Genomic DNA, 26,702 nt, shown 5'->3' with positions numbered 1-26,702 from the left:
AGGGGATGGAGAAGGGAGAGGTGACCTCTTCCTCTCCCCTCAAGGACTCCACACAGGACTCCGAAGGCAGAGCTGAATGACGGGGTGCAGAGACACAGGGAAAACAGGCTCCAAAAGACTTGGGGAGTGGGGTGGGATGGTCTGATGGCCACAATGGAACAACCCCCTACCCAGAGCCCTCCCCACTGCCATCCCACTCAGCTGCCAGCACGTCTGGTTGCCACATATGCCATTCCCCATACAAGCCCCTCCCACCCTCCAACCCACCCTGGACCCCAGGTCACCCCAACACGGGAGGGAAGACACTTTTCAGGTGACACTACGTGCAGTCCGGCCCAGTCCCAGGCAGGGAGTGCTAGAAGGGCAGGTTGGCCATGCCACCCGGGCCCGGGAGGTAGCCCATCTGGCTGTCCAGAGACACACTGCGCTGCCGCAGGGGGTGGGCCACCATGAGGTTCTGCTGGGGCGGGGGGCCCATGAGGGAGCCCTGTGGGGAGAGCATGTGGGGGGGCTGGCTGTAGACCTCACCCCCCACGCCCCGTTGCTTCATCAGCATGAAATTCTGCTGCGTCATGAGGCCTTGTGGCGGGGACATGACCCCTTGGTGCAGACCGTGGGGCACCATGCCCTGCTGCGGGGGCACGCCTGTCCTGCCCAGCAAGGACATCTGTCCGGGGTGGCACATGGGCATGTTGAGCCCCCGCTGGACACCCTGCTGGCCTGGGAGGTTGGGGGCCCGTGAGGGGGTTTGCTCCGCCATCATGTTCTGCAGGTTCATGAGATGCAGATTGGGGGGCTGGGCCTTGGGGGGCTGGTTCTCGCTCTTGGGGAAGTACTGGAGGGTGCTGCTTGGCTTCTCCGAGGGGATGATCCTTGACAAGTCGAACTCAGGGATCCCCGTCGGGGTGGGCCGGATCACCTCGCTCAGCTCAGGGTCGTTCAGGACGGATGCCACTCCTGGGAGCACACCCGGTGGGTATGTGTCGCCCATGCGCCCGGCCATGCCTTTGCCCATCAGGTGCTGCTGGGAGGGCATGGGGCCAGGTGGCTGGCCAGGCAGGTCCTCGGGGGGCAGGGGCATGCCCGAGGGGTAGTGCTGCTGTAGGCCCGGCCCCCCGCCCCCACCAGGGATGGCGCTGCCACCATGGGGCTGCTGCAGCCGTGGGGGAAAGGGCATCATCTGGGAGGAGCTGGGCACAGGGCCACAGGGGGCATTCAGGGAGTCTGGGCCCCCTGGAGCCATCATCATGGAGTTCTGAGGCGGCCCCCCTGTCCCCTGAGCATTGGGGTGCAGTGGAATGTTGGAACCCAGAGGGGTGGGGGAGGGTAGCATGGCCTGCTGGGGCTCATGGGACAGGGGCTGCTGGCCTGGCAGGGTCATGCCCATGGGGCTTTGGGCAGCAGCTGAGCTCAGGTGCATCGGGTTGGACTGGTTAGTGCTGATCCCTGTGGGGAAAGAGAAAGGGATGAGGAACTCCAGGTGCCAGCTGGTGCCAGGGGGGAGGACCTCACACCGGTCTGCCCCCGCTGCAAGGAAAGGGGCGTGAGGCATGAAGTTGAGAAGCCAAGAGCCAGGTCTGGTCCACGTTGCCACGGACACATCTCTGGGCGCTGGACAGACCCAAGTGCCCTGGGCTTGGTTTCCCTAAATGACTGTGCGAGTGGGAGTGGCGCCTGGGACATCACCCCCTACTCCAAGGGCCGTGGGGGAGCACAAAACAGCCGGCCACGCCCACTCTCCTCACCCCCAGGGCCCACATCAGCTCTTCCCTGGGCCCTTTCCCAGCCGCACCTGGCGTGGAGCCCTGCGGTGGCGGCGGGGGCAGCAGGGGCCGGTCGGGCAGCAGCTCGTCGTCCGAGGTGGCAATGGTCTTGATGGCGTTGTGGTAGAGCGGTGTGGAGCTGGGCATGGCGTACTTGGACATCTGGGACATCATCAGCGACAGGGGGTTCTGGGATGGCGAGGGATCTGGGGAGGAAGTGAACGGCAGGCTGGGGTTCATGAGGCTGCCGGCAGGGTTGGCGGGAGGCGCGGAGGAGCTGCTCCGGGGACCACTGGGTGGGAGGGCACCTACAGAAGCGGGAGACAGAGAGCAGGGTGACGGGAGGGGAGATGAACCTGGCTGTTCATATTGGGGGTGCAGGAGAGGTCAGCCCCCAAATCTCCACCGGACTCCTCCAGGCACACCTCTATCCAGATGTCCCACTAAACACAGGCCCTCCCACTATTATCACTGCAGCCCACCCTTCTCCAAGCAGCTCCTATAGCTTTGGGGGCCCAGGCAATGGGAGATCCCGAGTGTGACCCCTCAAAATGCCTAGAGATTAGCATGTGTTCCTGGGAAAGCGCAGCAGAGCGGCCCACCTCTGTCCATCGCCCGCCCCGCATGAGCCCACCTGGAGATGCCCCACGCCTGAGCCCAGGGCCCACACGCTGACTCACCCTGCTCCATGCTGCCCAGGGTGGAGGATGAGTTCATGCTGAGAGGCGGCTGCTTGTTCGGGGGGACCCCAGGGCTGGGCATGGCTGTCTTGGGCGAGGCGACCCAGCCCGGAGAAGGCACCGCCATGGAGGGAGACTTGAGCCTGCTGGGAGAGCCCGTGGGCGAGCGGGCACTGAGCGAGGAGCCCAGGACCTGGGGCGACTTGAGAGGTCCCGGCGGGTTGGCAGAAGGCAAGGGCACCATCTGTGAGGGAGTCTGGGGTGACTTCAGGTTGGCAGTGGGCGAGGTGACCAGCGGGGAGTGCACCTGGCTAAGTGTGGGCGACTTCAGGTGCCCCATGCCCGGCGAGCCCATCTGATTAATACTGATGGTGAGGTCCGAAGGGCGTCGGCCCAGCCCCCGGCTCGGGGCTGCATGCACAGACCCCGGAGGAGGGTTGGACGCAGGGGGCAGAGGCATGTGGCTGAGCCGAGTGGTCCCCACATTGCTCATGGGCATGGAGTTCTGGTCGGGGCTGAACATGTCCTGGGTGTTGCCCATGTCCTGCGGCAGGGCCTGGTAGGGCCCCTGGCCCCCGGAGAAGCCCTGCTGGCCCTGGCTGGGGAACTGCGAGGGCATCAGCATCTTCTGCGGGCCGCCCACTAGGCCGCCGCTGCTCTGAGCCCGCACGCGGGCCATGTCCTCGGGGCCAAGGCCCTGCGGCCCCAGCATGTCCCCAGGGCCCCGCATCTTCTGCGCCATCAGCATCTGCTGCTGCAGGGTCATCTGCACATTGAGGTTCATGTTCATGTTCATGTTCACATTCATATTCATGTTGAGGTTGCCTGGCCCCAAGGGGGGGTCCACCTCCCTCAGCCCAGACTGCCCCATGGGGGGGCTCAGAAGGCCCCGGCCTCCGCCAAAGTCCATGCCCATGGGAGTGCCCGCCAGGCTCTCACCGCCCGCCATCTGCCCAGGGAACATGGCTGGGTCCATTTGCCGGTGTGCCTGCATCATCCGCTCCATCTCCACGCCCTGCCCCATGCCGCTGCCGCTGGCCATGCCCAGGGGGCGCTGCATACCCAGGGACCGCTTCTCCAGCAGCTGGTGCCGCAGCAGCTCCTCACGAACCCGGGGGGTCATGAATCGCTCTGCTTCACTCTGCCCACCTGGGTAGGGCACGGGGTTCTGAGCAAAATTGCTGGGCCCCCCCATGGGGGGTAAGTCTTCGGTCCAGCCCATGCCCGGCCTCACAGGCCTCTGCATGGCATTCATAGGCACCTCCATGGGCATGCCCTGCATGCCCCCAAAACCAGGCACCCGCTGCATCTGGTTGCCTGGGAAACGGGGGCCTGGGAAGGGAGGTCCGCCCCGGAGCTGTATGGGATCTTGGACATCCATGGGCCCCCGCAGCTGGGCGCCCATCCCAGACGGCCACTGGTCCCCAGGCTTGCTGTGGTAGGGAGGCGGCGGCCCCCTCACCATCACCGCGCCCATGCCCATCATGTCCTGCAGCGGGCGGCCCCCGTGGAGCCCAATCTGCTCCTCCTTCCGCCGTTTCTCCTCATAGTACTCCTCCTGCAGCTTGCGCCAGGCTACCTGCTCAGGCGTCAGGCTGTCCTGGCCCAGCCTCTGCATCATCATGTTCATCTGCTGTCCCATGTCCCCGCCCGGGGGTTGCCCAGGCACCTCATGCTCCAGCGGGGGGCCCCCTAGGCTCTGTGTCTGTGAAATCATGGACTGCAAGGGCTCCTCATACTTCTTCAGCCCACCGGGAGGGGCCGTGGGAGGTTGCGGGGGAGCGGGAGGGGCTGGTGCTGGTGGCCCGCCCTCACCTGCGCCTCCCGGGGGCCCCTTGAGGAAAGGCTCGGTCTCCCCGCTGCGGAGCAGCAGCCGTTCAATATCCCGCAGCGTCTGCAGGGAGCGCTCTCGGTGCTCCAGCTGCTCCTTGGACAGCCCCTCCGAGCCCACCAGGCTGCGCTGCCCACTTCCTGGGGGGGCGGCCTCCCCGAGGAGGGTAGGGCCTGGGGCGCCGCTGGGGTCTCCTCCTGGAGGCAGTGGGTTGTTGTTGGTCGCAGCTGTAGGGGTGCTCGGGTGGGTGCCCCCAGGCCCACCGCCTGTGCTGGCAGCTCCCACTGAGTTGGGTGTCAGGTCCTGATTGGTGTCCTCAGGAGGCCCCTCAGAAGGCAGAGCAGGGGGGGCACTGCCAGGGGCTGGGGGCGGTGGTGGCAGTGGAGGTGGCTGGGACTGTGGGGTGCCTGCAGACTGTGTGCTCAGGGGGAGCGGCTCTGGGGTGGAGAGCGCTTTGGGGGCCTGCAAGAGGACAAAGGCAGAGTGTGAGACAGGGAAGGGGCGCACTGGCCCAGGTGGCTGCTAGTGGAGGCCCCAGGCCCAGCCAGCACCACACTCACCTGGTCGAGCTTGGCCCGGGGCACGTTCTGCTGGTGGTAGGCCAGGATGGAGTCGGCCCGGCCCTGCAGCACAGCCTCTGCAGCCCTGCATGGGGTTCGACACAATAGCTCAGAGAGGAGACAGGAGGGCCCTCACCTTCAACACCCCAACCCAAACAATCCAACCCGACCCAAGCCAACCGGACCCAACCCACCCCAACCAACCTGACCCAACCCACCCTAACCCGACCCGACACAACCCAACCCAACCAACCCGACCTGACCCAACGCAACCAACCCTACCCAACCAACCCAACACAACCTAACCAATCCAACCCAACCAACCCGACCCAACCCAATCAACCTGACCCAACCAACCCAACCCAAGCTAACCATCAACCCAACCAACTCAAACCAACCCAACCAACCCAACCCAAGCTAACCATCAACCCAACCAACTCAACTAACCCAACCCAGCCCAACCCAACCAACTCGACCCAACTAACCCAACCCAACCCAACTAACCCAACCCAACCCAACCAACCCAACCCTGGCCCCACAGACACTCCTGCAGGACCTCAGGCTCCAGGTTGCTGGGTAAAGAGAGCCAGCGCGGTCTGCGAGTCACTTACGTGTTGGCCAGGTGGGTGGTGAAGACATACACAAATTGTGAGGGAGGCTTTCCGGGGACACCACCGCCCCCGGGGGCATCTGGCCGCAGGGCTGCTGGGGGCCCATGCTGGGGGCCTGGGGCACTGCCCTCACTGAGGGGAAGCTGGGGGGCCTGGCCAGGACCCAGCTGCGGGGCCGCCATGGCAGGGTCTCCTACATTACAATCTGCAGGGAAGGGAAGGAAAGAGGGTCAGCAGTCCAGATTTAGAAAGCAGAACTAGCTGGCACCCCATCACCCAGAGGTGCCAAGGGACAGAGGTTCACCGTGGAAGGTGGTGCCCATGGGGCCCTTTCCCTAGCCTGTTTTCCACACGTACTTGCTCTAGACCAGTCTTTGACCAGGATGGGGGACCATGTGGAACGAGAAGAAAGGGAAAGTGCCATGCTAAGGAATAGGGTTGGCACCCCGAATGCAACACCCATAGAGTCTGCAAAACCTGCTCTTAGCCCTGCTCCATCCTCATGCCCTTGTCTCTACGAGGGGAGAAGGCAAAAAGGGTGCACCAACTGAGGATTCAGACAATGAGTGGTTTTTCACCACTAACTAGCCCTACCACTAACTAGCTGGCTGTGTGACCTTATGAACAAGACAGTTAGTCCCTCTCAGCCTCAATTCTCCTGTCCTGCATAAGGGGTAGTCAAAGAAATCTATTTTTTGTAACAAGTTCAGAAGCAAGTCACAAGCTAAAAAACCACTGGGGCCCAGTTGGTGTGGCTCAGCAGTGGAGCGTCGACCTGCACCAAGAGGTCACTGGTTCAATTCCCAGTCAGGGCACATTGTGGGCTCAATCCCAAGTAGGGGATGTGCAGGAGGCAGCCAATCAATGATTCTCTCTCGTCATTGATGTTTCTATCTCTCTCCCTCCCCCTTCCTCTCTGAAAAGCTAACATTGTCCTAAGTATGTTATATGTACCAACTCACCACATATCAACCCTATGAGGTAAATATTATTTTTATAGGTGAATAAACCAAGGCCCTTTCCCCAATTTATACAAATAATTAGTGAAAGCCTGGGCTATAAACCAAGGTGGTCTGATTGAAGAGTCTGTGCTGTTCACTCTGTATTATATTGCCCCACCATTAAGAACTCTTTGAGCCCTAACCGGTTTGGCTCAGTGGATAGAGCGTCGGCTTGCGGACTGAAAGGTCCCAGGTTCGATTCCGGTCAAGGGCATGTACCTTGGTTGCGGGCACATCCCCAGTAGGAGGTGTGCAGGAGGCAGCTGATCGATGTTTCTCTCTCATCGATGTTTCTAACTCTCTATCCCTCTCCCTTCCTCTCTGTAAAAAAAGCAATAAAATATATTTAAAAAAAAAAAAAGAACTCTTTGAGAGCCTGGCTGGCATGGCTCAGTGGTTGAGCACTGACCCAGAAACCAAGAGATCACAGTTCGATTCCCAGTCAGTGCACATGCCAGAGGGGGGGCGTACAGCAGGCAGCCAATTGATGATGTTTCTCTCATCTATGTTTTTATCTCTCTATCCCTCTTCCCTTCCTCTCTCTCTCAAAAAAAAAAAAATCAATAAAAACATATTTAAAACAAAAAGAACTCTTTGAGAATCTAGTGGCAGGCAGTACCACTAAAATAGTAATAGTGGTTGCCTTGGTACTGAGTATGAAGTGTTAGCAACATCTTTTCTGTATTTCCCTGTGTCTCCCGGCATTTTTACAATGGTGCAGGCTAGTATCATAAAAGTAAATGTGATAGCTCAACCAGCGTAGCTCAGTGGTTGAGCATTGACCTATGAACCAGGAGGTCACGGTCCGATTACCAGTCAAGGCACACTCCCAGGTTGCTGGAAGCAGCCAATCAATGATTCTCTCTCATCATTGATGTTTCTATCTCTCTCTCCCTTTCCCTTCCTCTCTGAAATCAATTTTTAAAAATTACTTTTTAAAAAGTGAATAAGATAGAGGAGGGGTGTCTGTCCTTAGAGGCAGTGACCATTCCCATCTATCAGGGAAGGGTTCAGCAAGGGGCTCATGAACTGACAGTCAGTCCCTTTGGGGAGACCTGGGACCAGATGACCTTTAAAGTCCCAGCCAGCCGTAGAGGTTCATTCAATATTTGATCTATGTGCCACCTCCATGGACACAGTCCCTCATTCCACAAGCATCTGCTGAGTCTGCTTCCTCCTGTGGGACAGGCACCATAATCACACCTGTAGGACATTTAGCCAGCTTAGTTTTTTTTCTTTCTTCCTTCTAAGCCCCTGCCTTCAACAAGTTCACGACTGAACCTTCTCTGGCTTGTTTCTTATGCATTAAGCTGTTTCACCTCCCCCCGCTCCCCCCCCCCCAAAAAAAAACACAGCTGTAAGCTTTGAGGGAAAGCACCAAATAAACATGTATGGGCATCCCAAGGGCAGGGCCATGTCTGGTTCTCCCCCCATCACTGGTGCAAGGCCAAATACATGCCCAGAATAAGGAGTGGGCACCCACCCACACTTTGTCCTGGTGATGTATTCTGGGCACTTGCCAGGAGTCAGTTAAAGGTCAGGGAGGTGCGCCAGAGACACAGCCAGTGTTAGCTCACACCCTGGCACGGCCTGGACAACAGAGCCAACTGTCCCACTCCAAGTGATGCTGGACTCTTGCTGCACTCCCTCCACTGACCAGCAGGTGGCAGCACAGGCCAGCAATTCATGCAGGTATAAGTGGAATAGCCAGGAGGGGCCACCTGAGGTTCACCCCACCCTGCCTTGGTCCTTAGGAAAAGGGGGCCACAGCACCTGGAAGGCAGGGGCAGAGCTGTCACAGTGCAGGGAGCAACAGTATGGAGGTGGGATCAGAAAGCAGGAGCCTGGGCTCCTGACCCTTGCTCCCTTCCTGCCCAGGCTCAGCCCTGAAGCCCGAGGTGAAGGGAGGAAAGCTCCCTTAGGGCAGCATCCCCCAAGGGCAGCGTGGGCCACAGCACCCTGGCATGATGGGCACTCACTGTGGGTGGCCCCGATAGGCTTGTCGTCCTCCTCGCTGTCTGGTCCTGAGCACCATTCGTCTCCGCTGTACGGCTGCTTCCGCTCCAGCACACAGCGCCGCTTGCTCCGGGGTGCCACTTCTGCTGGGCAGGACAGGGGCAGGCTGGGGTCAGAGCGAGTGCCCCAAGGCCTGTCCTCCCACCTCCAGGCCCATTCTCCCAGATATCCCAAGGCAATGCCCAGGCTGTGGTGGGCATTTCGCCAGCCCTTGGCCCCCACCACACCACCATTTGTTTCTGATTTCTCTCTACAGCCCAACGGCCTGCCTCCCCTCCCCCACCCAGCACCAAACACAACTGGTTCTAATTAAGGCTGGGGGGGGGCGGGGGAGGCCTCTGCTACTCTTCCAGGCTAGTGGCTGCTCAGCAGCTCCCACCAGCCCAGAACCAGGAGGCTCCTGGGGAGTATGGGTCTACTCCTCCCCATGGAGCACCTTCCTCCTCCCCTAGGGGTTCTGGTGGGACAGCAGGAGAGGAAGAGACTGACTGGGAACCCCACCACTGGGTGGCCCCATAATGGGTGGTGCCTATTTCCCCCCTGGCCATTCCCAATCCTGAGAAAACTACCAGTGGGTGGGTGTAATGGGGGTAAGAGAAAGGTGTACCCACATACACGCTGGAGAGAAGCAGGGGATGAGGACTGGGAAGGGGACAGAAAGATGGGCTCTGAGCAAGTGTGGGCCTTGGACTGTAGAACATGCTGGACTCCTGGGGATCAGAAAATGGGGTACCTTTGGCCTCTGAGTCCAGGGATGGCGTCCCAGCCTCACGCTGCTCTCCAGAGTCCACAGACACACTCCGCTCCCTCTTCACTTTGCCCTTGAGCGAGCTGAAAGGGGGCACCCCGGCCTGGGCGTTCTTCAGACTGGAGTTGCTGGGTGAAATCTGGTTGGCCTTGGCCCCATGGTTCCCCGCCCCCACACCCTTTGAGCCCAGGTTGCAGGTGGGTCCTTGGTTCACATTCTGGTGCTGGGGTTGGGCCCCACCATTCCCTGTCTTGCCATGATTGGTCAGCTTACTTTCTGGGTGCATTGGTTTGGATGGGGCAGGGGGGCAGTGGCCGCGGGGGGACAGTGGTGGGCTCCCCGGAGCTTCTCTCCTCCTGGGGTGGGGCAACCTGGGAGAAGGCGAGAGAGACAGGAAAGGTTAATTGTGACAGGGGCTTAGCATGCCTGCATTTTCACTGCCCCCTCCTGCCTCACCTACTGGGAGGGGAGAGAGGGCTGAGTGGCATCTTAAGATGCCCAGCTTATTCCTACCTCCTTCCACTGCTCCTCAGACAAGGGCTGATGCCATTCACCTTGGAGAGTGAAGATGGGGCAACCTCCACCCTCAGTCCCCACAATTCAAATGAAAACCAGAGCCTTTCCTGGCAGATCCACCCACACCCCAACACCCCTCAGGCTGCAAGCCTCCAGGCACCACCACCCTCACACACTAGCACCTGACCAACACTTAGCATCCTCTTTTCTAGGGTCTGCTGTCTGGATTCCTTCCAAGGTCCCAAACCTCAACTTCCACGTGTCCCAGGCAGCAATAGGGAAGGGCACGGGACCTGAGGGTCACTACTCATGCCCAGCCCTGGTCCCCAGGGAAGTGGGGAAAAGCACCACCGAGTGGTTGGTACCTACTGGTCCAGACAGCTCCCCAGAGCAGGAGGGGAAGCCTGCAGAGGCCTGGTGGGCAGGCAGGAGCAGGAAGAAAGGGGAAGGGGAGTGGTGTGTGGAGCAGACTGGAGTGCAGCTAGCTCACAGCCAAGGATTCCAAGGCTGTGGGCCCTTTAAGATCCAGCTGGCTCCCCCCACCACCTCCCCCTCCCCGGAGACCTATTAATAGCCGCTGGAAAGATCACATCACTGGGAGAGGATATTTATCCCCCTCATTCCACACCAGCTCAGATTTATTTCAGCTCTGCTGTCCTGCAGCCGCCTGGCCTGTCTGCAGGCTCCTCCTGGGGAAGGGAGGAAGGCTGGCCACCCCCTCCCAGTGAGACTGGGGTCAGAGGGCACCAGGGGACCCACAGTGGGGTGGGTGGTAGGGGTTCCACTCAAAATGTTTCTAAGCGGAAAAGGCCTAGCTGGTTGCCATTCCCCTGTCCCCTGGGTCCAGGCACTCAGGCTGGGCTCCTGACTCAGGGCAGGCCTTCCCATTCTGACGCCCCTTGAGCTGGGTGCCAGGGAGGCCCGATCCCCAAGCCAGCACAGCTCAGTCCCATGGCTCCTGGGACCCTCCCTTCCCCACACTTCACACACACGTCCCACCCTCCATGACACCCACACACCTTGTCTTGTTAGCCAGGATCCTCATGGCTCCCACACACAGTGGGGCTACGCCCCCTGCGTGCCCAGGGCCCAGCAGGTAGTCGGTACTGGAGCAGGGACTGCAGCAACAAGCCCCAAAGAGAAAACTTGTGACTTGGGGAGGGGGTGAGGAGGGAAGGGGAGGAGGGAGGACCCAGCAGCCCTAGACTAGGGACCTGTACAGGGTGATGGAGAGGGGCGACTGCTAGGTGGGGTCTGTCCTAGAGGCTAGTCCTAGCCATCCCGCCCGCACTCAACCCAGGGAGCTTGCCCTCTCTAGCATGGCCCGGCCACAGAGGCAGAAAGCACTGAAGAGATGGGGTTCAACCGTGCCCGCGCGGGGCAGCCCTGGCACCTGGGGCATTCTCTCTCCCAGTCACGCCCCTCACCCCGGGCAGGGAGCCCCTCACGACCCACCCACCCCCAGCGCAGCGTCCCTCCCGGGCGCCCCCGACGTGGGCAGCGGGGATGCGGGCTCTGCCGCGCGCTCAGCCCGGGGCCGGGCCCGAGCCCGAGCCCGAGCCCATCCCGGCAGGCCCGGGCGGGCAGCGAGGCTGGGGCCCCGGCTGCAGCTGGTGCGGCTGGAGACCGGCGACGCGGCTGGGATTCCTCTCCAACCGCAAGAATGCAGCCCTCCCCGCGCCCACCCCACCCCCGCGTGGGGCAGGGGAGGCAGCCAGAGCCAGCCAGCGGGCGACGGCAACGGCGCGGGAGGCAGGGGACCTGATCGCGGGGACCGCAGCGCCCCTCGGCTCGGGCTGCACAGCCGCAGGGCCCAGGCTGAGTGCGGGCGCCGCGGGGCAGGGGCTCCGGGAGCCTCCGCGGCCGAACTCTCACTCCCAGCTCCCACGTGGACGGGAGACAAAGACACGCACAGAGCCTGGGAAGCGGAGGTGCGCCCACGCCCCCCGCCTCGGGGGTGCCGGAGGGCACGGGGCGCACCCAGGGAGCCACTCGTCCCGCCTTGGGCCACCCAGCCCGCCCCGGCCCCAGGGCTGCGGCAGGGCAGAGCACGGGGCCCTGCCGACTCATTGCACAGATGGAAAGACTGAGGCCAGCTCCAGAGGAGTCCTAGCAGCTGGTAGTCACAGAGAAACACACACAGGACCATGGATACATCCTAACAAACACACAAGCAGAAGCCTCGCCCCGCCACCCCCCACCCCCAGCTGATCCTGGGGAGGGGAGTGGAAGGGTCCTGGGCTGCAGCCTAGCACAGGTGACAGGCCCACCAGGCACTGGTGCCCAGTCCCGCTGCTCCCCACCCAGCTGCTGGAGGCTAGGCTGGGACCACAGGACCAGGGCCCCCCCCTGGGGCCCCCCATGAGAGTCTAACCCTAACTTAACCCTGGGCACATGAGCCTTCCGGGCTCAGATCTGTCTCTGGGAAGGGAGGGGTCTCAGGAGAAGGTTTCAAAGTCCAGGGCTCAGCTGGCAGCCAGCCCCCACTGCCGGAACCAGCTCGGGTTAGACCGGAGGCAGGAGGGCTGGGGGCAGGCACAGAAGTGGGTCTCAGGCTCCACCTTCACCACCTCCTTTAGCCTGGCTACTTACCACCTACTGGGAGGTGGTTCGTTTATTTGTTTTTAATCCTCACATTTTTCCATTGAGAATGGAAGGGAAGAGAGAGGAAACATGTGAGACACAGTGACTGGTGGCCTCCTCCACGGGGGAGGTACTGCCTTTGACCAAGAATCGAACCCGAGACCCTTCGGTCGGAGGGTGACACTCACCACTGAGCCAAGCTGGCCAGGGCGAGGGTAGGGTTTAGTATTCCATTTCACCATGAGGACATTGATGTCTAGGAAAAGGAAGGGACCAATAAGTGGAAGTGCCAAGACCCCCGCCCTGTGGTGTCCCCAACACAGCAGTGTCCCTCTGCTGGGTCAGGACAGCTCATCGGAGCCTGTAACAGGTGGGTTGGCTTCCCACATGCCAGACATGGGGCCAGGCCCCTTGGGGGACAGGGGCAGGGCCAGGCACACCCCTCCCTCCTAGGTTTACAGCTGTGAATACCGGGACCTATACTAAGTTGGGAAGGGCTGTTAGGACATGGGGCTTCTCCAGTGTCTCTCAGGCCAAGGCTCTGAGATCTCCTCGCCCATCCCCCTGCTCCCACCCAGCCACAGGGCAACTGAGTCAGACAGGGATGAGTCAGAACTTTCCCATCTCACACCCTCCCACTTTACCCCCAGGAGTGGGCCCAGCTCCCAGAGACCCCGCCTCCTTACACAATCGCAGGAGAGTGCGGGAAGGCCCAGGGGATGTTAGGCAGGAGGGCTGGGTCCTTCCTCGTGGGTGCAGTTTTTTAAATTAAATTGATTGGGGTGACACTGGTTCATAGGATCATGTAGGTTTCACGTGTGGATTTCTATGTGACAAGATCTGTATATAGCCCACCACCCAAACTCAAATCATCTTCCGTCACCATATATTACGCCCCCTTTACTCCTACCCCCACCCCATGAGTGAAGGGTCTCCCCAGACCAGGCCTGGAGCCCCTGCGATGGTGAAAAGCAAGGGGTGGGGCTCTGGGAGCCCAGCGCCCTGGCTCCTCTTCGGGGGTGGGTGGGGACGGAGTGAGCCGTGCTCACAGACAAGGAGCTGTGCCCTCATTCCTCAGGGAAAGAGACCCATGAGAGCAGACCAGGAGGCATCTGAGACAGTGTGCGAGTGTTGCCCTCCCTGAGTAACTTGGGGATGGGGGGCAGGAAGCAGGGCTGGAGGTGGACGACCGGGAGCTGCCCAGGCCTCCAGCTCCTGGCTCACAAGAACTGCCACAGGCGCAGGGGCACTCACACACCCGCGGCACCTGCCTCTTGCCCACTGTCCCCGCCTAGAGAGCCTCTGCTTGACTCCCTGCCTGGCTCCACACCACCATGAGAGAACTCGGGGTCCTCGCTCCCACATGCAGTGGGCAAATGTCTCCGGAGAGGAAGTGGATGGCTAGGACCCTGAAAGGACAGGCCCCTGCCGGGAGCAAAAGGGGTAGAATCCTTGGCCTCTGGCTAGAGGGGTGCAGCCCCCAAGACCACAAGGCCCTGAGCCCCCTTTCTCCAGGGCATCACGTCTCCTTGGTCCCTAGAAGCTCTCCTCTAGCACCCAGCACTTCTCCTGAGGGTCCCTCGGCTGGACAGGTCAAGGCTCACAGCCCAGCAGGAAACCTGCTCAAGGACCAAGGTGTGGCTCAGAGACCCTCTGTGGGAACTTCCAGGCCAGGAGCTGGGGTGAGGGGCTTCCCCTGGTACAGGTTCCTAGTAGTGCTCCCCACTTCCCCCTACCTCCTGCCAAAGGAGACCATGCAAATCAACCATTTCTGCCTGGGAGTTTCCAGCGCAGCCCCCCCTGTGCCCCAGCGTAATATCAGGCAACCCCAGCCCCACGGAACATGGAAACTCCTGGCCTGGCCTTTGCAGGCTGGGTCTCTGCACAGGGTGTTTCCACGGGAGATTCTGTGCCCTCTGGACCTTCCGGAGGCTGCAGGGACAGTGGCATTGCCTGGACAAGCCTGAGGTCACCTCCCTCGGCTCCTTCAGCCAGTGCCAGTCATGCCCTGGCAGTGAGGTGCCCCCAAAGTTTGCTGCCCAATCCCTGCCTGTCCCCTCCCCCCACAGGGAGCGGGGGGGGGGGGCACAGTGAACCAAGACAGGCAGGAAGCCCAGGCAGAGCGGGCACTGTGGGCCAGGCAAACAGCCTGCACAGGAAACCACGGCCCACCCCGCCCACCGGAGCCTGGGAGAGAGGAGGGCCACAGTCTGGTCCCCAAACAGGGGCAAGGGCCAGGGGTCAGCCCGGGGCAAGGGAGGAGCCAGCAGCCCTCCAGTCCCCTCTCTGCCCCAGACCCTACCTGGGGAGGGGAGGAAGCCAAGTTGGCAGGCATGGTTCTACCTCTTTAAATCCACCGAAATCCTGAGCGCAGCCCAACCCAGCTCTGGTTTCACAGGAAGGAAAGGAGCGCAGGAGCCATGGGGCAGGCAGTGTGGCTGGGATTAGCCCCACCAGCCCAAATATAGCTGTCCCGGCCTGCCGCCCCCTGGCACTTCCTGGCCCCTGGCACCTGCACCGAGGTGGGGGGGGGGGAGGGAGGCTAGGTGCTGCTTCCTACCCTGGGGAAGACCCCAATCTCTACAACGGCCTTTGCCGGGCACAGGAGGGGAGAGGTGACTTCCCAGGCCTGTATCCCGAAAACAGAGCGACCTGTGGGCCCTCAACTAGCCTCTGGCCTCCAAGGGGTTAATCTGGCCCCTGTTTGGGGGGGGGGGAGGTTAGGGGTGGCCTAGGCACCTCCTCCAAACTGCCTGGCTGCGGGGAACAATGGGGCCATTGTGGGAGGAGAGGCGGCAGCAGACTTGCTGGCACAGCCGCCTATACCACAGGCAGGCCCAACCCGCTGCCTCCTCAGCCTCTGCTCTCCCAGGTCAGCCGTGGCAGGAACCCCCCTCCCCCCCCACCCACCCCCACCCCCCGCCTGCCGCCTGCCTGGCCCCAACTCAGCACCTGCAGCACCTGGAGGCCCTCGGGCTCTGCCTATGTTCACATCCAGACTCTGACCCTCCAGGAAGCAGGGCATGTGGGCAGGCGGGTGGGTGGGGGCGGAGCGGGGCGGACAGGATGTGTGATCCTCCTGCGGGCGACAGGAAGGCCATACGGGGTGGCCGGTGTCAGTCCTGGCACCCACTGGCAAAGAGAGCTTAGGGCATTAGGAGAGCAGTGACAGGCAGTGTCCCCTGCTCCCAGGCCTCCCTCCCCACTCTCATTCCCTAAACCTGTTCCTAAGGGGGTCCAGTGCCAGGGCCCAAGGGCCAGGACCAGCGGGCAGTGGGCACGGTGCAGGGACTGAGAGCTGGGTGTACAATCAGGGGGACAGTGCCAGGCACAGCCCTTCCCTTCTGAGCAGCAGGACCTTCTCCACCCCTTCGGCCCTTTGAGCCCCAGTTTCACCTTCTGCAAAAGGAGGACAAATTCATAGAGTGAAATCCTATTAGTAAAACTATCTAACAGAATGCCTACGGTGCCTGGCCAGTGTGGCTCAGTGGCTGAACGTCGACCTATGAACCAGGAGGTCGTGGTTCGATTCCTGGTCAGGGCACATGCCCGGGTTGTAGGCTCGATCCCCAGTGTGGGGCATGCAAGAGGCAGCTGATCAATGATTCTCTTTCATCATTGATATTTCTATCTCTCTCTCCCTCTCTGAAATCAATAAAAATATATATTAAAAAAAAAAAAAAAAGAATGCCTATGGCATACTCAGCCCTCAACAAACCCATGATGTCCCCTTTTTTCTGGCCTGAATGGCATCCAAATCCATGGGCATTTGGTAAAGGTAGGCCTTGCCTGGGTATTTGTCTTTGACCTATCCAGGAGCTCCTGGGCATCACACTGGTGGTCTGAGCACAAGACTTGGCCCTCCCTCTGCACCCTTCGCAGAGGCCAGGCATGGGCGAGCACTCCCCAGGCATCCCTGGGTTTATTGACAAACACACAGACCCCAAGTGTGAACCCCAGAGCAGCTGACCACTGGCTTAGCCTCAAGTCTGTGTCTCAAAACCCCTGGAGGCAAGCATCCCAATGCCAGGCCCCACCTCCCTCCTGACCCTGAGGCAGTCTCTCTGTTTGGGATGGGCGAGAACTGGAGTCTACTTTCTTGCCATGGACCTCTTTTTAAACAGTGGGGAGGTCGGCCCTGGCCAGTGTGCTTAGTGGTTAGAGCGTAGACCCTCAGAATGAAGGGTCGAGGGTTCAGTTGCGGTCAAGGGCAAGTACCTCAGTTGCAAGTTGGATCCTGGCCCTGGCTGGGGCATGTGTGGAAGGCAACCAATCAAAGTGTGTCTCTCACATCGATGTTTCTCTCTCTCTGTCTCTCCCCCTCCCTTCCACTCTCTCTAAAAATCAATGGAAAATGTCCTCGGGTGAGGATTAGCAACAACAGCAAGACAACAGTGGAGGGTCTGATAGGGAATGAAGAGCAGCTGGGACGCACAGTTCTGGAAACTAGGGGACCAAGACCTGCTCTCTTCTTAACTAGAGGGGCTATCCCTCTCAAGGTGGCTCCACACGCCCCCAAAGCGTTAACAAACCCTAAAAATAACCTGCTCCCAGTAGGACCCACCGAGTGGGACCCACCAGCCATCTGTTCCATCTCTCCTGTTCACACTGGAGCATGTGAAAGCAGCCCCGAGCCCCAACTGATCCCAAAAATAGCCCCAACCTGTCTGAGGAGCAGGTTCTAGGGGCCGGGCACAGGAGTGTGCCCAGCAGCGAGGCGCAGGCCAGGCCAGTGCTGAGCTGCAGCCGGGCCCACGGGAGAGCTCTCCTCTGCTCCCAGAGGAGGCGGTGAGCAGAGCCAGGGATTCCAGCCCACGGCCCAGTACCAGGCCAGAGAAGGCACCTGCCAGCCAAGCCAGGCCTCAAACCCGGGTGCCCGCATGTCCCAGGCACTCTGGCCACCTTCTGATCAACTGTCTCCAGGGCTGTGGCCAGTGACTGCCCAGAAGACCCAAACCACCTTCTGTGAGCTCCCCTCATGGGAGCAACGTCCCTGCCGACCAGCCTGGGCTCCTCACCCAGAAGGGCCAGGCCACAGCCCTCCACCCCGCTCCCATCCCAGGGCCTTTAGGAGCCCTGCCCACGCAGCATCACTCAGCAACTCCCCTGCCCCAGGCACCCAGGGCTGACTGCCCCACTCACCCGTCAGCCCAGGAAAGGATTCTGGGGTTCCCAGACACCACAGATGCTGATACCCCACCCTGCTCGGGGCTTCAGGACGCCTCCTCCCTGCCCACTGTGTGCAGCAGGTGACAGGCATGCCCAGCTGGGCTTCCACACATGTCCCAGGCATGAGCACTGCCCCGTCCCCTCAGGGAGCCAGGGGACCTGGGCACCGAGGCAGGCCTAAGCGCTATCCATAGCAGAGCTCCACGCTGCCATATTTCTCCCCAAGGAAGGTCCCTGACCCCTTAGCCAGGAAGGAAAGGAAGCAGCCATTTAAGGCGTTTAAGGACAGAATGTGTTATTCAGCCTGTGAAAGAATAGGGGAGTGAGGGCTGGGGTGGCTGGGGTGGGTGCTGAAGCCAACCTGTCTGCTCACAGCCTGGGGAGGGGGCTCTGCCTGAGAGGCTGGGAGACGTGAGGAAGACCTGGCCTAAGGTCCCAGGCCCCCTCCAGGCCATTGGCTAGTTGGCAAACTTGTAATCAAGATGCCAGCCAGCACCAACAGTGGGGGAAACTGAGGCAGCAAGAAGACGGGTCTGGCCCTAGGTGGTTTGGCTCAGTGGATGGAAGGGTCCCAGGTTCGATTCCGGTCAAGGGCACATGCCCGGGTTGCAGGCTCACTCCCCAGTGTGGGACGTGCAGGAGGCAGCAGATCAATGATTCTCTCTCATCATTGATGTTTCTCTCTCTCTCCCTTCCTCTCTGAAATTAATAAAAATATTTTTAAAAAAGAAAAAGAAAAAGAAGAAGGGCATTAGAATCTAGCTGGTCTCATCCCGACACCCCTCACGCCCTCACCTGCTTCGGGTCTTCCCCTGCATCGCCCTGGGGGTCAGAGTTCCCCTGAAGAGCTGATAAAACTGGGAGGACCGTCTCTGGTCTCTAACAGGCATTGAGTATCACTCAGAAACATCAAGCTGTCCTGCAGCTTCACATGCATCATCTAACTTAACCCTCAGAACAGCTCTATGCCAAAGCACTCTATTCCCCGCTTCACAGAGAACGCCGCAGCAGGGAAGTCACTCGCTTAAAGTACACAGTCCAGAGTGAGAAAGGTTAGGATTCGAGCCCATAACCTCCAGCAATTGGTTCTTAACCATTTCACAATCCACATTCACCCTGGTAGCAGCACTCTGCTGTGAGGAAAGAATGGTGTCTTGCTCACTCCTTCCACTCCCCCATGCCTAATGTGTACCAGGTTGGAGCTAGACGCCACAGTTCTTGCCCGAGGAGAAGGTCAAAGAGAGGGTACCACTCCACCCACCTTGACACCGGTGCCTGGCCCACCTGGAGCCCTGAGAGCAAAGGCCTTGGGCTGCCCCCAGCCCACCCACCCTTCATCCAGATGTCCTCCCTGATCCCTGCCCCTCAGGAGAGGGAAGGGAACAAGGCAAGTTACCATGACAGCAGCATAGCGCTTGCTCCCTGAGAAAAGGAGTCTGCTGTCCCTCCCACTCTGCAGGTGAGAGTCAAAGGTCAAGTGGGGTGGAGTCCAAGCCCCACCCCTAAATCTGTCACTGTTCCCCAAACGGACCACTTCCTCCTGGTCCCTGTGGGGTGAGTCCTCTGGCAGCGGCCGGCGGGCGGGCGGGCGGGGGGGGGGGGGGGGGGGGTCGGTCCTCCCTCCTGAGGACCACCTCCAAAAGCCTCCTCCAGGTCCAGCTTTCCCTGCAGACCTGGAGCCCAGAGGCATGTTTGCGGTGAGTTCAGGGAGTTGTTGCTAATGAGGGAGGGAGGGAGGGGAGGAGGGGAAGGAGGGGGTGGCAGCAGAAGAGAGTGTGTGTCTCTAGGGGCCGATGCAGAAACCACACTATGGTGGCTGGTGGCCACCCTGGCTTTGACTCTGCCAGCTGAGGCCAAAGCCGGCAACAAAGAGAAGAGCTTGGGATGACCAGGAAGTTGTACCTTGCCCTCCAGGGATGGTTGGGCTGACCTCCACCTCCCACCTCCACCCCCCACCTCCCACCCCCCCACCTGGGGAAGGATCCTGCTAGTTAACCAGAGGCTGGATCCTACTATGGCTTCGCCCCCACTCCCTACCAGGCTCCAGGTGCAAGGCTGTGAGCCCCTCCTCTGGGGGAGGAGAATGAAGAAGGGGGAGGTCAGAAACCAGGAGGAGGGCTCCCATGACAAAAAGCCATGCAGGAGACCCTGGCGGATCACCAAAGGGCTGTGGGAAGCGGGGTGAGGGGCACACACCAGCAGGGGACCTCCCCTCAGGGCATCTGTGTTTATGGGCGCAGGCTCAAGGGTGCGGTCTGGGCCTGGGGCCCCCTATGGAGAGGGTCCCAGCGAGAAGCCCCAGGCCAGCCATCTCTCAGGCCAGGATCTCTGCCTCTCCTCCTCCCATAGCCCCAGTCCCATCCCAACACACACACCACAGAAACATGCACACACACATGCCCCGCAGCTCCTGGGATACCCCACCCACTCCCATCCCGCCCGCTCCCACATCTGTGAATTGGCTGGGAGCCAGGACAACCAGCTCCCCCCACACACTGCTCCCTTCCCTGTCCTAGAGGCAGGAAAGAAGCTCAGGAAGATGCCTAGCGATCCCTTGATCCCTCGGAGTTCTGCTGAGAGAGAGGGGGCAGGCAGACAGCTCCCCGTGAGAGAGGGGGCGGGCAGACAGCTCCCTGGCATGGCCTGAGGACCTGGAAGGAGGGAGGGAGGGATGGGGAGGCCGAGGAACCCAGGGTCCAGCTCCAACCACCCCCAGGATTATCCTGTATCAAGGGAAAGAATGAGGTGGGTCCCATGTCCTTGTGTGGTCTCCTTGGCGACATCCCTTCTCCCCTGAAGATGCAAAGTCCTGGGGACCAGGCCTGGCCAGGAGGGCCTGGGGTCAGAGAATCGGCACAGATTCCACAGGCAGGCGGGAGGGAGGCTGGTGGCTGGGCTCAGTTTGTACTGGGGGTCAAAGGGGAGTTCTTTTCCAAAGAATTCTGGGAGAGAGGCCAACTAGAGCAAGCTGCTAACCACCTCTCTCTCTCTCTCTCTCTCTCTCTCTCTCTCTCTCTCTCTCTGGCAGGAGGGAGGGGGTGTCCCTGCCAACCAGACTTAACCCTCTCCAGCCTGTGCTGCTCCCAGACACAGGATGGGGGTGTCGGGAGGAGACCGGCCTGTGCTGGGCTCTGCTTCTAGGTCCAGGGGCAATGGCCGGGCATCTGCCAGAACAAGGCTGGTGCCACACGGCCCATCTGGGATACCCGGCCCTGCCCTGCCCTGCCCCGGGTGAGTTCTGGGCTGGTCTCCTGAAGGTGTCTGCAGTGACGTGTGTGTGCGTGTCTCAGAGACAGAGATTGAGCAATAAACTGAAAATGCCTTGCCAAGGCCTCCCCATGCTGGGTCCCTGAGCCTGCGCTCTGCCTGCCTGTCTCCCTGGGACCAGAGGCCCCTGCCCCCCACACTGCCCCTGCCCCCACACAGCCCCTGCCCTCACACAGCCCCTGCCCCCCACACTGCCCCTGCCCTCACACAGCCCCTGCCCTCACACAGGCCCTGCCCAGCCCTCTTCTTCCTCGCTGATTGGCCACAGGAGTTGCCAGGGGAAAGCATTGGTTCAGTTCTAGCCTGAGACCCCAGGATGGCACAGGGGGTGTTGGGCTTTCACTGCCACAGCCCATGCCGAGGTAACTCTGCCATCCTCACTACCTGGGCTTGGCAACAAAAACAAGCACTGGGCAACCTGCCCTCCGTGGAGCACTCTCCAACTGCAGGAGGAAGGAATGAGGCCGATCATCAAGGACTGCCCAGGCCCGGCCAAATAGCTCAGTTGTTTAGAGCATCGTCCCGAGATGCCAAGGTTTCAGGTTTGATCCCCGATCAGGGCACATATAAGAATCAACCAATCAATGTATAAGTGGAACAACAAATCGATGATTCCCCCTCTCTCTCTCTCAAGCCAATCAATCTTTTTTTTTTTTTTAAAGGACTTCCCACCCTAGCCGGTTTGGTTCAGTAGATAAAGCATCGGCCTGTGGACTAAAGGGTCCTGGGTTCAATTCCAGACAAGGGCACATGCCCAGGTTGCGGGCTTGATCCCCAGTAGGGCATGTGCAGGAGGCAGCCGATCAATGATTCTCATCATTGATGTTTCTATCTCTCTCTTCCTCTCTGAAATCAATAAATGTTTTGTGGGTTTAAAAAAAAAAAAAAGGATTTCCCAGGATCTACTACAATGGCAGCTGGCCCCACCCCAAACACTTCACATTTCTGGGGTGGCACATCACCCCCTTAGGATTTCAGGTCCCTCTGTCCTCTGTTGAGACTGGAAATACGAGTGTCTAGTCTTGTTTTCCTCTTTGCCTCTAGCTGAGAAGTCAGCTTTCAGACCTTAAATTAGCCACCAAGTTCCCTGGTCCAGTGCAGCTGGCTGTTTCTTGTCCTCAAAAAGCAAGTGACCCCAGGCGGGAGGGCTAACTCCCTTTCCTTCAGAGCACTGGGCCTCCCTGTGACACCCACCACTGGAGCCTCCGGACAAGAAGAGGGGGGACCGGTAGGTTGTGTTGGGATCCTTCAGGGCACTAGGTGTCCATGAGGGACAGAGGGAGAGAGGGAGAGAGGCCAGCCTTGGGGACAATTCATCCCAAAGCCTCCCCACTCTACCACTTTCTCTCCAAGAACCACAGAACTGCCAGGAGTCCTGGCCCCACGCCAGGCAAGCTCCCTATGGAAGGACAGAGGACTCCATGTCCCAGGCAGCTCCAGGGAGACATGTGACTACACACACGACATGTTCCCAGGGAGGAGAAGGCGGGAACAGGCGCGGAGCACCCATGTGCGCACACCAGCAATGCGCTCATCAAAGAGACAACTTTGCACACTCCTCAGAGATACTCTCCGACGTGTGTAGCTGAGAGATGCATAGACACAACTCCCAAACACACACACCCAGGTGCCTCTTAAACATCACCCACACGCCCTAGGAATGGCTCCTGCAGACCGTTGAGGCTTTCATACTCATAGAGAAGGCCCAGGAGAGCTCAGGAACGAGAGGGGCGGGCCAGTGCACAGAGCTGCTGGCTGACAAGATACACCCACACTGGGACACACACACACACACACAGGAGTATGCACATGGCCATGTGGTAGCACACACACTCACTCACTCACACACACACACACACATACAAGAGTATGTACATGGCCATGTGCTAGCACACACACTCACATACACACACAGAGGAGTATACATGTGGCCATATGCTAGCGTGCATGCATGCCCGCACCCTGGCAATGCACAGGATGCAGGATGCACAGCGTGGAATCAGGTTAGGAGACTAGGCTCTGGGCTGTGGGGAGGAGAGAGGAGGGGGTGGAGAGGCCCTCAGAGATTTCAAAACAATTCTGGTTTCGAAATGCTGGACCCAGGGCCATTCCCGGCCTGGGGGTGGAGAGCCAGGGGGAGGGCAGTTGGGCCAGTGCAGATCAGCCAACCAGCCCCTGGGAGGAGGGGGTTGGACAGCCCCAGGCCCTGAGGAAAGGGGACTCGGAGGTACAGCGTCAGGAAAGGCAGGTGCATGGGCCAGCAGGGAGGCCTAGGGAAAGGAAACACAGCAGAGGCCTCTGCCTTGGCCCCTGCTGGACAAGAAGGTGGGGTAGGCTTCCTTCCCCTCGGGACTAGGAGGAAAGAGAAACCTCCTGTGCCCCTGCCCCCACTCACAGGCTATGCTGACCACCTTCTCCCCTACAGGCTGGTACCTGGCACCCCTTTCCCACCCTCACATCCCCACCCCTCGTGCAGAGCCCCGTAGGGGGCCTAAAGCTAAGGGATGGGGCAGGGGCAGCAAGGGCCTGTGGGGGGAGGGGGTTATCAGGGAATTCCCACGCTCAGGGCAGGGTGGGGGTCGCTCAGGGCAGGGTGGGGGTAGGCTCCCTGAGAACCCTGGGACCCTCCTCTCCGTGGGGGGAGGGGGTGTTAGGAAGATGGGCAGGAACCCAGCTTCTCCTCCCAGGGTACAGAATGCCTTCAGGACCCTTCCCCCCACCTCCTTGGGAAGTGGACAGTGCTCCCAGGGCAGGGGAGTGCAGGCCAGTCGGGGGTGGGGATCTGGAGGCCAGAGCCTAGCACCTAGCAAAGGTAAGTCCAGGCTCTGGCTCCAGAGCCCCTGACCAAGCGCCAGTCCCGCGGTCTCCCCCAGCCCCTCAGCTCCCAGCTCCTCAGCCACTGGGCCCTCCAGCTCTGGGTCACAGGGCAGGACCTGGACAGAGCGGCCTCTATGGCCCATCCTGGCGCCTCGGCCAGGCTGCCTTTTCCCAGGTCCCTGGGCAGCCCACAGTGTGGTTCTGAGTGGGCAGCTGGCAGGGCTGGCAGGCAGAGGCAAAGATGCCAAACTAGCGCAGCCAGGCACTCAACAGGTTGAGCCAGTCCCTGGAACAGCCCCACCCCAGGGAGATCAGGCCTGGCAGAGGCTCCGTGCCCAAGGCACCCAACCTGTCCCCACTTGGCTGTCCACTTTCCCACGCTGCCATCCCCTCTTCCTCCTCCCTCTAGGTCAGCACCCAGGCAGTGCCCAAAGCTCTTGGGACAAGGAAGAGATGCTATTTCCCCATCGCCCTTGGGTGCCCAGGCTCCGGGAGCACCTCACTATGAGCAGCCAAGACGCCCCAGGAAGAGTAAACATGGTGTCAAAAGAATGAGAACCCCAAAGTGCCCCCACCTCCTTTCAGGCCCTCACTCAGACATCCTGGCCCCCACAACTGCCCCCCCCCCACCGACTGTCCCTGGCACTCGGATGGAATTTGACACCAGAGGCAGTGTGGGGGTGCCCCCAGCTCATGTCTTGAGCTCCTGCTAGAGCTGCCATTGCCTGCAAACCCGGTCCTTTCCATGCCCGCCACTCCTGAGCTCCAGGGAACTCCCTCCCGACCACTCCCCCCCCCCTGCCAGGTGGGCAGCCCCTCTTTGCAGGCATCGCCTTTAATCTAAAGCAGGTGCCAGGCATTACACCCTCTGCTGAGTCGACACTGCCACCCACCAGGCCTCTGCCCAGAATGCTACCCCTGCCTGTTCATGGAAACGGAGTCTCTAGCCCAGAGCTCCTGCTTAACCCAGGGACCCAGAAGCTGGGAGGCAGGAACTACCCAAAGTCAAGGGTGCCAAACACAGATCAATTGCAAGTTCATCAGGTCCCACATCCCCACTGCTGTGCCAGTCCCAGTTTCTGGGGACCTGCGATCCTTCCCCAGGCCTCTGCAGTTTCTCCCCACTTTGACTTTCCACCCTAGTCACTCACAGCCTCATTTGGAGTCTCCATATGGACCTCCAGAACCCACCTCCTGCTGCCCCAAGCACAAGAGTGACTCTGGACCCAAGAGTATAGGCAGTCTAGCCCTCACAAGCACCCCTCCCAACATTAGCCTGACCCCACCCAAATTCGGAGCAACACAGGTGAGCAGAGAGCCTCTGGAGGGACGTGGTCAGAAGGCTGGCCTTCAGGCCCGATCCCCTGGGGGTGGCAGCATCTTCCTCCCTGGCACCAGACTCCCTGACGCTTCGCCTTCTCTGCCATCCTCCCCCTGTCCCAGGGCTTCTCTCAGCAGGGCCTCAGAGCTGACACCAGAGAGACAGGGCCTGAACACGTCCTTCGCCCGGGGCCATGGAATCGCAGTCCTGCCCCAGAGGAGGCCGCCAGCAGCCCTAGCCCAGGAGTGGCTGCTCCTGGGAAAGCTGAGGAGCTGGCAGAAGGGCAGGGGAAGCCCACCCAACTCGGAAGTCGCGTTGGAAAGCTGCCTGAAGACATCGGTGGCTTGCAGCACACAGTGGGGAGCAGCCTTCCCAGGTGTGCCCCTTCCCAGGGCGATCACCTGCGCAGCCCACCTCCCCCAGAGCAACACTTTCCCTCCCTGAGCACAGGCCTCCTCCCAGACAGGACACCGACATCTACCCCCAGCAGCAGACAGACAGAAAGAGAGGGAGGGGGAGTGTCAGAGAAAGCAGGAAGGAAGGAAGGAAGGAAAGAAGGAAGGAAGGAAGGAAGGAAGGAAGGAAGGAAGGAAGGAAGGAAGGAAGCTGGACAGACAGACAGAAGCTGATCCTGGCTTTACTGTTCCAGAGAGGCAGCCTCCAGATTCCCAGACCTGAGGAGCGAGCTCCTCTCAGCTCCCAGGGGAGAAGGGAGAGGAGACCTCGGTCTCTCCTGAGACCAAATCCCAGCAGCCCCGGGACAGAACGCCTCTCAGGCAAGCCCTGGATAGACCGCATGTCCGCCAAGCAAGAAGCCTGAGCCTCCCTTCTCTTCCCCACATTCCTTTGGACCAAGGCAAGGGCCACTTCCCCTTAGCAGTGCAGGGACACCTCCAAGGAACTCTGTGATCGCCCAACCCCCCACCGCCCAGCCAAACCCACACCAAGAATCCTCGGCTGGGGAGACTCCTCCAGGCAATGCTTGGGGGCAGAGGGTGACCCCAGTGATCCCCAAACCCAATGCACCTCCTTCGGGAGGTTCCCATCAGGCATGGAGGGGTGCTGGGACCCAAGGAGTGGGGAAACCTAGGAGGGGGACTACAACTCCCAGAAGCCCCCAGGGCAGGGCTGCTGCTCCAGCTGGCCCCAGGCCGGCCTTGTTCTCTGCTCTAGGGTGGCAGGGTCCCTGGCTGCCCCTGAGCCCTCCCCACTGTGCTCTGGGGCTGCCTACCAGATTGGGGGCCCAAGCGTAACCTCCACGAACCCTGGGGGCGCCCCCGCCCATTCAACAGCTCGGGGGTGCGTTCCCGAGGGCAAGAGATATTCCGACTGTGTCCCCCTCCCCAGTTCGAACTGGAACTCCCTCCTCGCGCCCCTGCTGGCAAGGCAGGACCTTCGCCCTCAGCCCAGCCCGCCCCTCACCTCTCGCGGGTCGGGATCCTCAAGCCAGGCCGGAGCTGGACGCCATGACCAGGTCCGGGTCGGTGGGTGGATCGGGGTCCTGCTCGCCAGTCGGAGGTGCGGAGGGCGCAGGAGGTGGTCCTTTGATCCTGTATACCTTGATCTCAACACCAGCCTGGCCGGGCCGAGGGTGTCCAGGTTCGCCGGGCGCCTAGGTCCCAGCTTCCCGGTCACGGAGCATGGTCGTGGGCGGTGGGGAAAGCGCGCCCGTCAATCCCGGTCTCGGGGCTGGGGTCTCGGCCCGAAGCTCAGGGCTCGGCTCCCGCGCCTCCTTCTCTTCCTTTCCTTCCTTCCTTCCTTCCTTCCTTCCTTCCTTCCTTCCTTCCTTCCTTCTTTCCTTCCTTCTTTCCTTCCTTCC

General features: G+C 60.6%; 1 protein-coding gene across 3 annotated transcripts; it reads right to left on the bottom strand.

Annotated features, from left to right (window-relative positions):
* Nucleotides 1-287: 287 nt before the first annotated feature.
* On the bottom strand, nucleotides 288-26,702 carry BCL9L (BCL9 like). 3 transcript variants are annotated; one of them, XM_080642623.1, is made up of 9 exons: nucleotides 26,306-26,702; nucleotides 10,746-10,844; nucleotides 9,196-9,581; nucleotides 8,426-8,545; nucleotides 5,446-5,650; nucleotides 4,835-4,919; nucleotides 2,444-4,736; nucleotides 1,793-2,071; nucleotides 288-1,446 (listed from the first exon to the last, which is right to left on the bottom strand). In XM_080642623.1, the coding sequence occupies exons 2-9, from the start codon at nucleotides 10,769-10,771 to the stop codon at nucleotides 356-358; spliced, it is 4,485 nt and encodes a 1,494-aa protein (XP_080498749.1). In that variant the 5' UTR covers nucleotides 10,772-10,844; nucleotides 26,306-26,702; the 3' UTR covers nucleotides 288-355. The 3 variants fall into 3 exon arrangements, with proteins under 3 accessions (XP_080498749.1, XP_080498750.1, XP_080498751.1); XM_080642624.1 differs by having other exon boundaries at nucleotides 1,793-1,969; XM_080642625.1 differs by lacking the exon at nucleotides 10,746-10,844.

Source organism: Plecotus auritus (genome assembly GCF_963455305.1).
Source record: "Plecotus auritus genome assembly, chromosome: 9".
Classification (NCBI taxonomy): domain Eukaryota; kingdom Metazoa; phylum Chordata; class Mammalia; order Chiroptera; family Vespertilionidae; genus Plecotus; species Plecotus auritus.
The sequence above is the reverse complement of the archived record's forward strand: the minus strand, read 5'-3'. Positions and strand labels throughout refer to the sequence as shown.

Bases quoted from the DNA above. Each gene is read 5' to 3' on its own strand.
- BCL9L (XM_080642623.1), bottom strand. From the start codon at position 10,771: ATGAGGATCCTGGCTAACAAGACAAG. The intron at 8,546-9,195 runs GTACCCCATTTT...CCTGCCCAGCAG, and splicing joins CCTGGACTCAGAGGCCAAAG to AAGTGGCACCCCGGAGCAAG. The intron at 1,447-1,792 runs GTGCGGCTGGGA...CTTTCCCCACAG, and splicing joins ACCGCAGGGCTCCACGCCAG to GGATCAGCACTAACCAGTCC.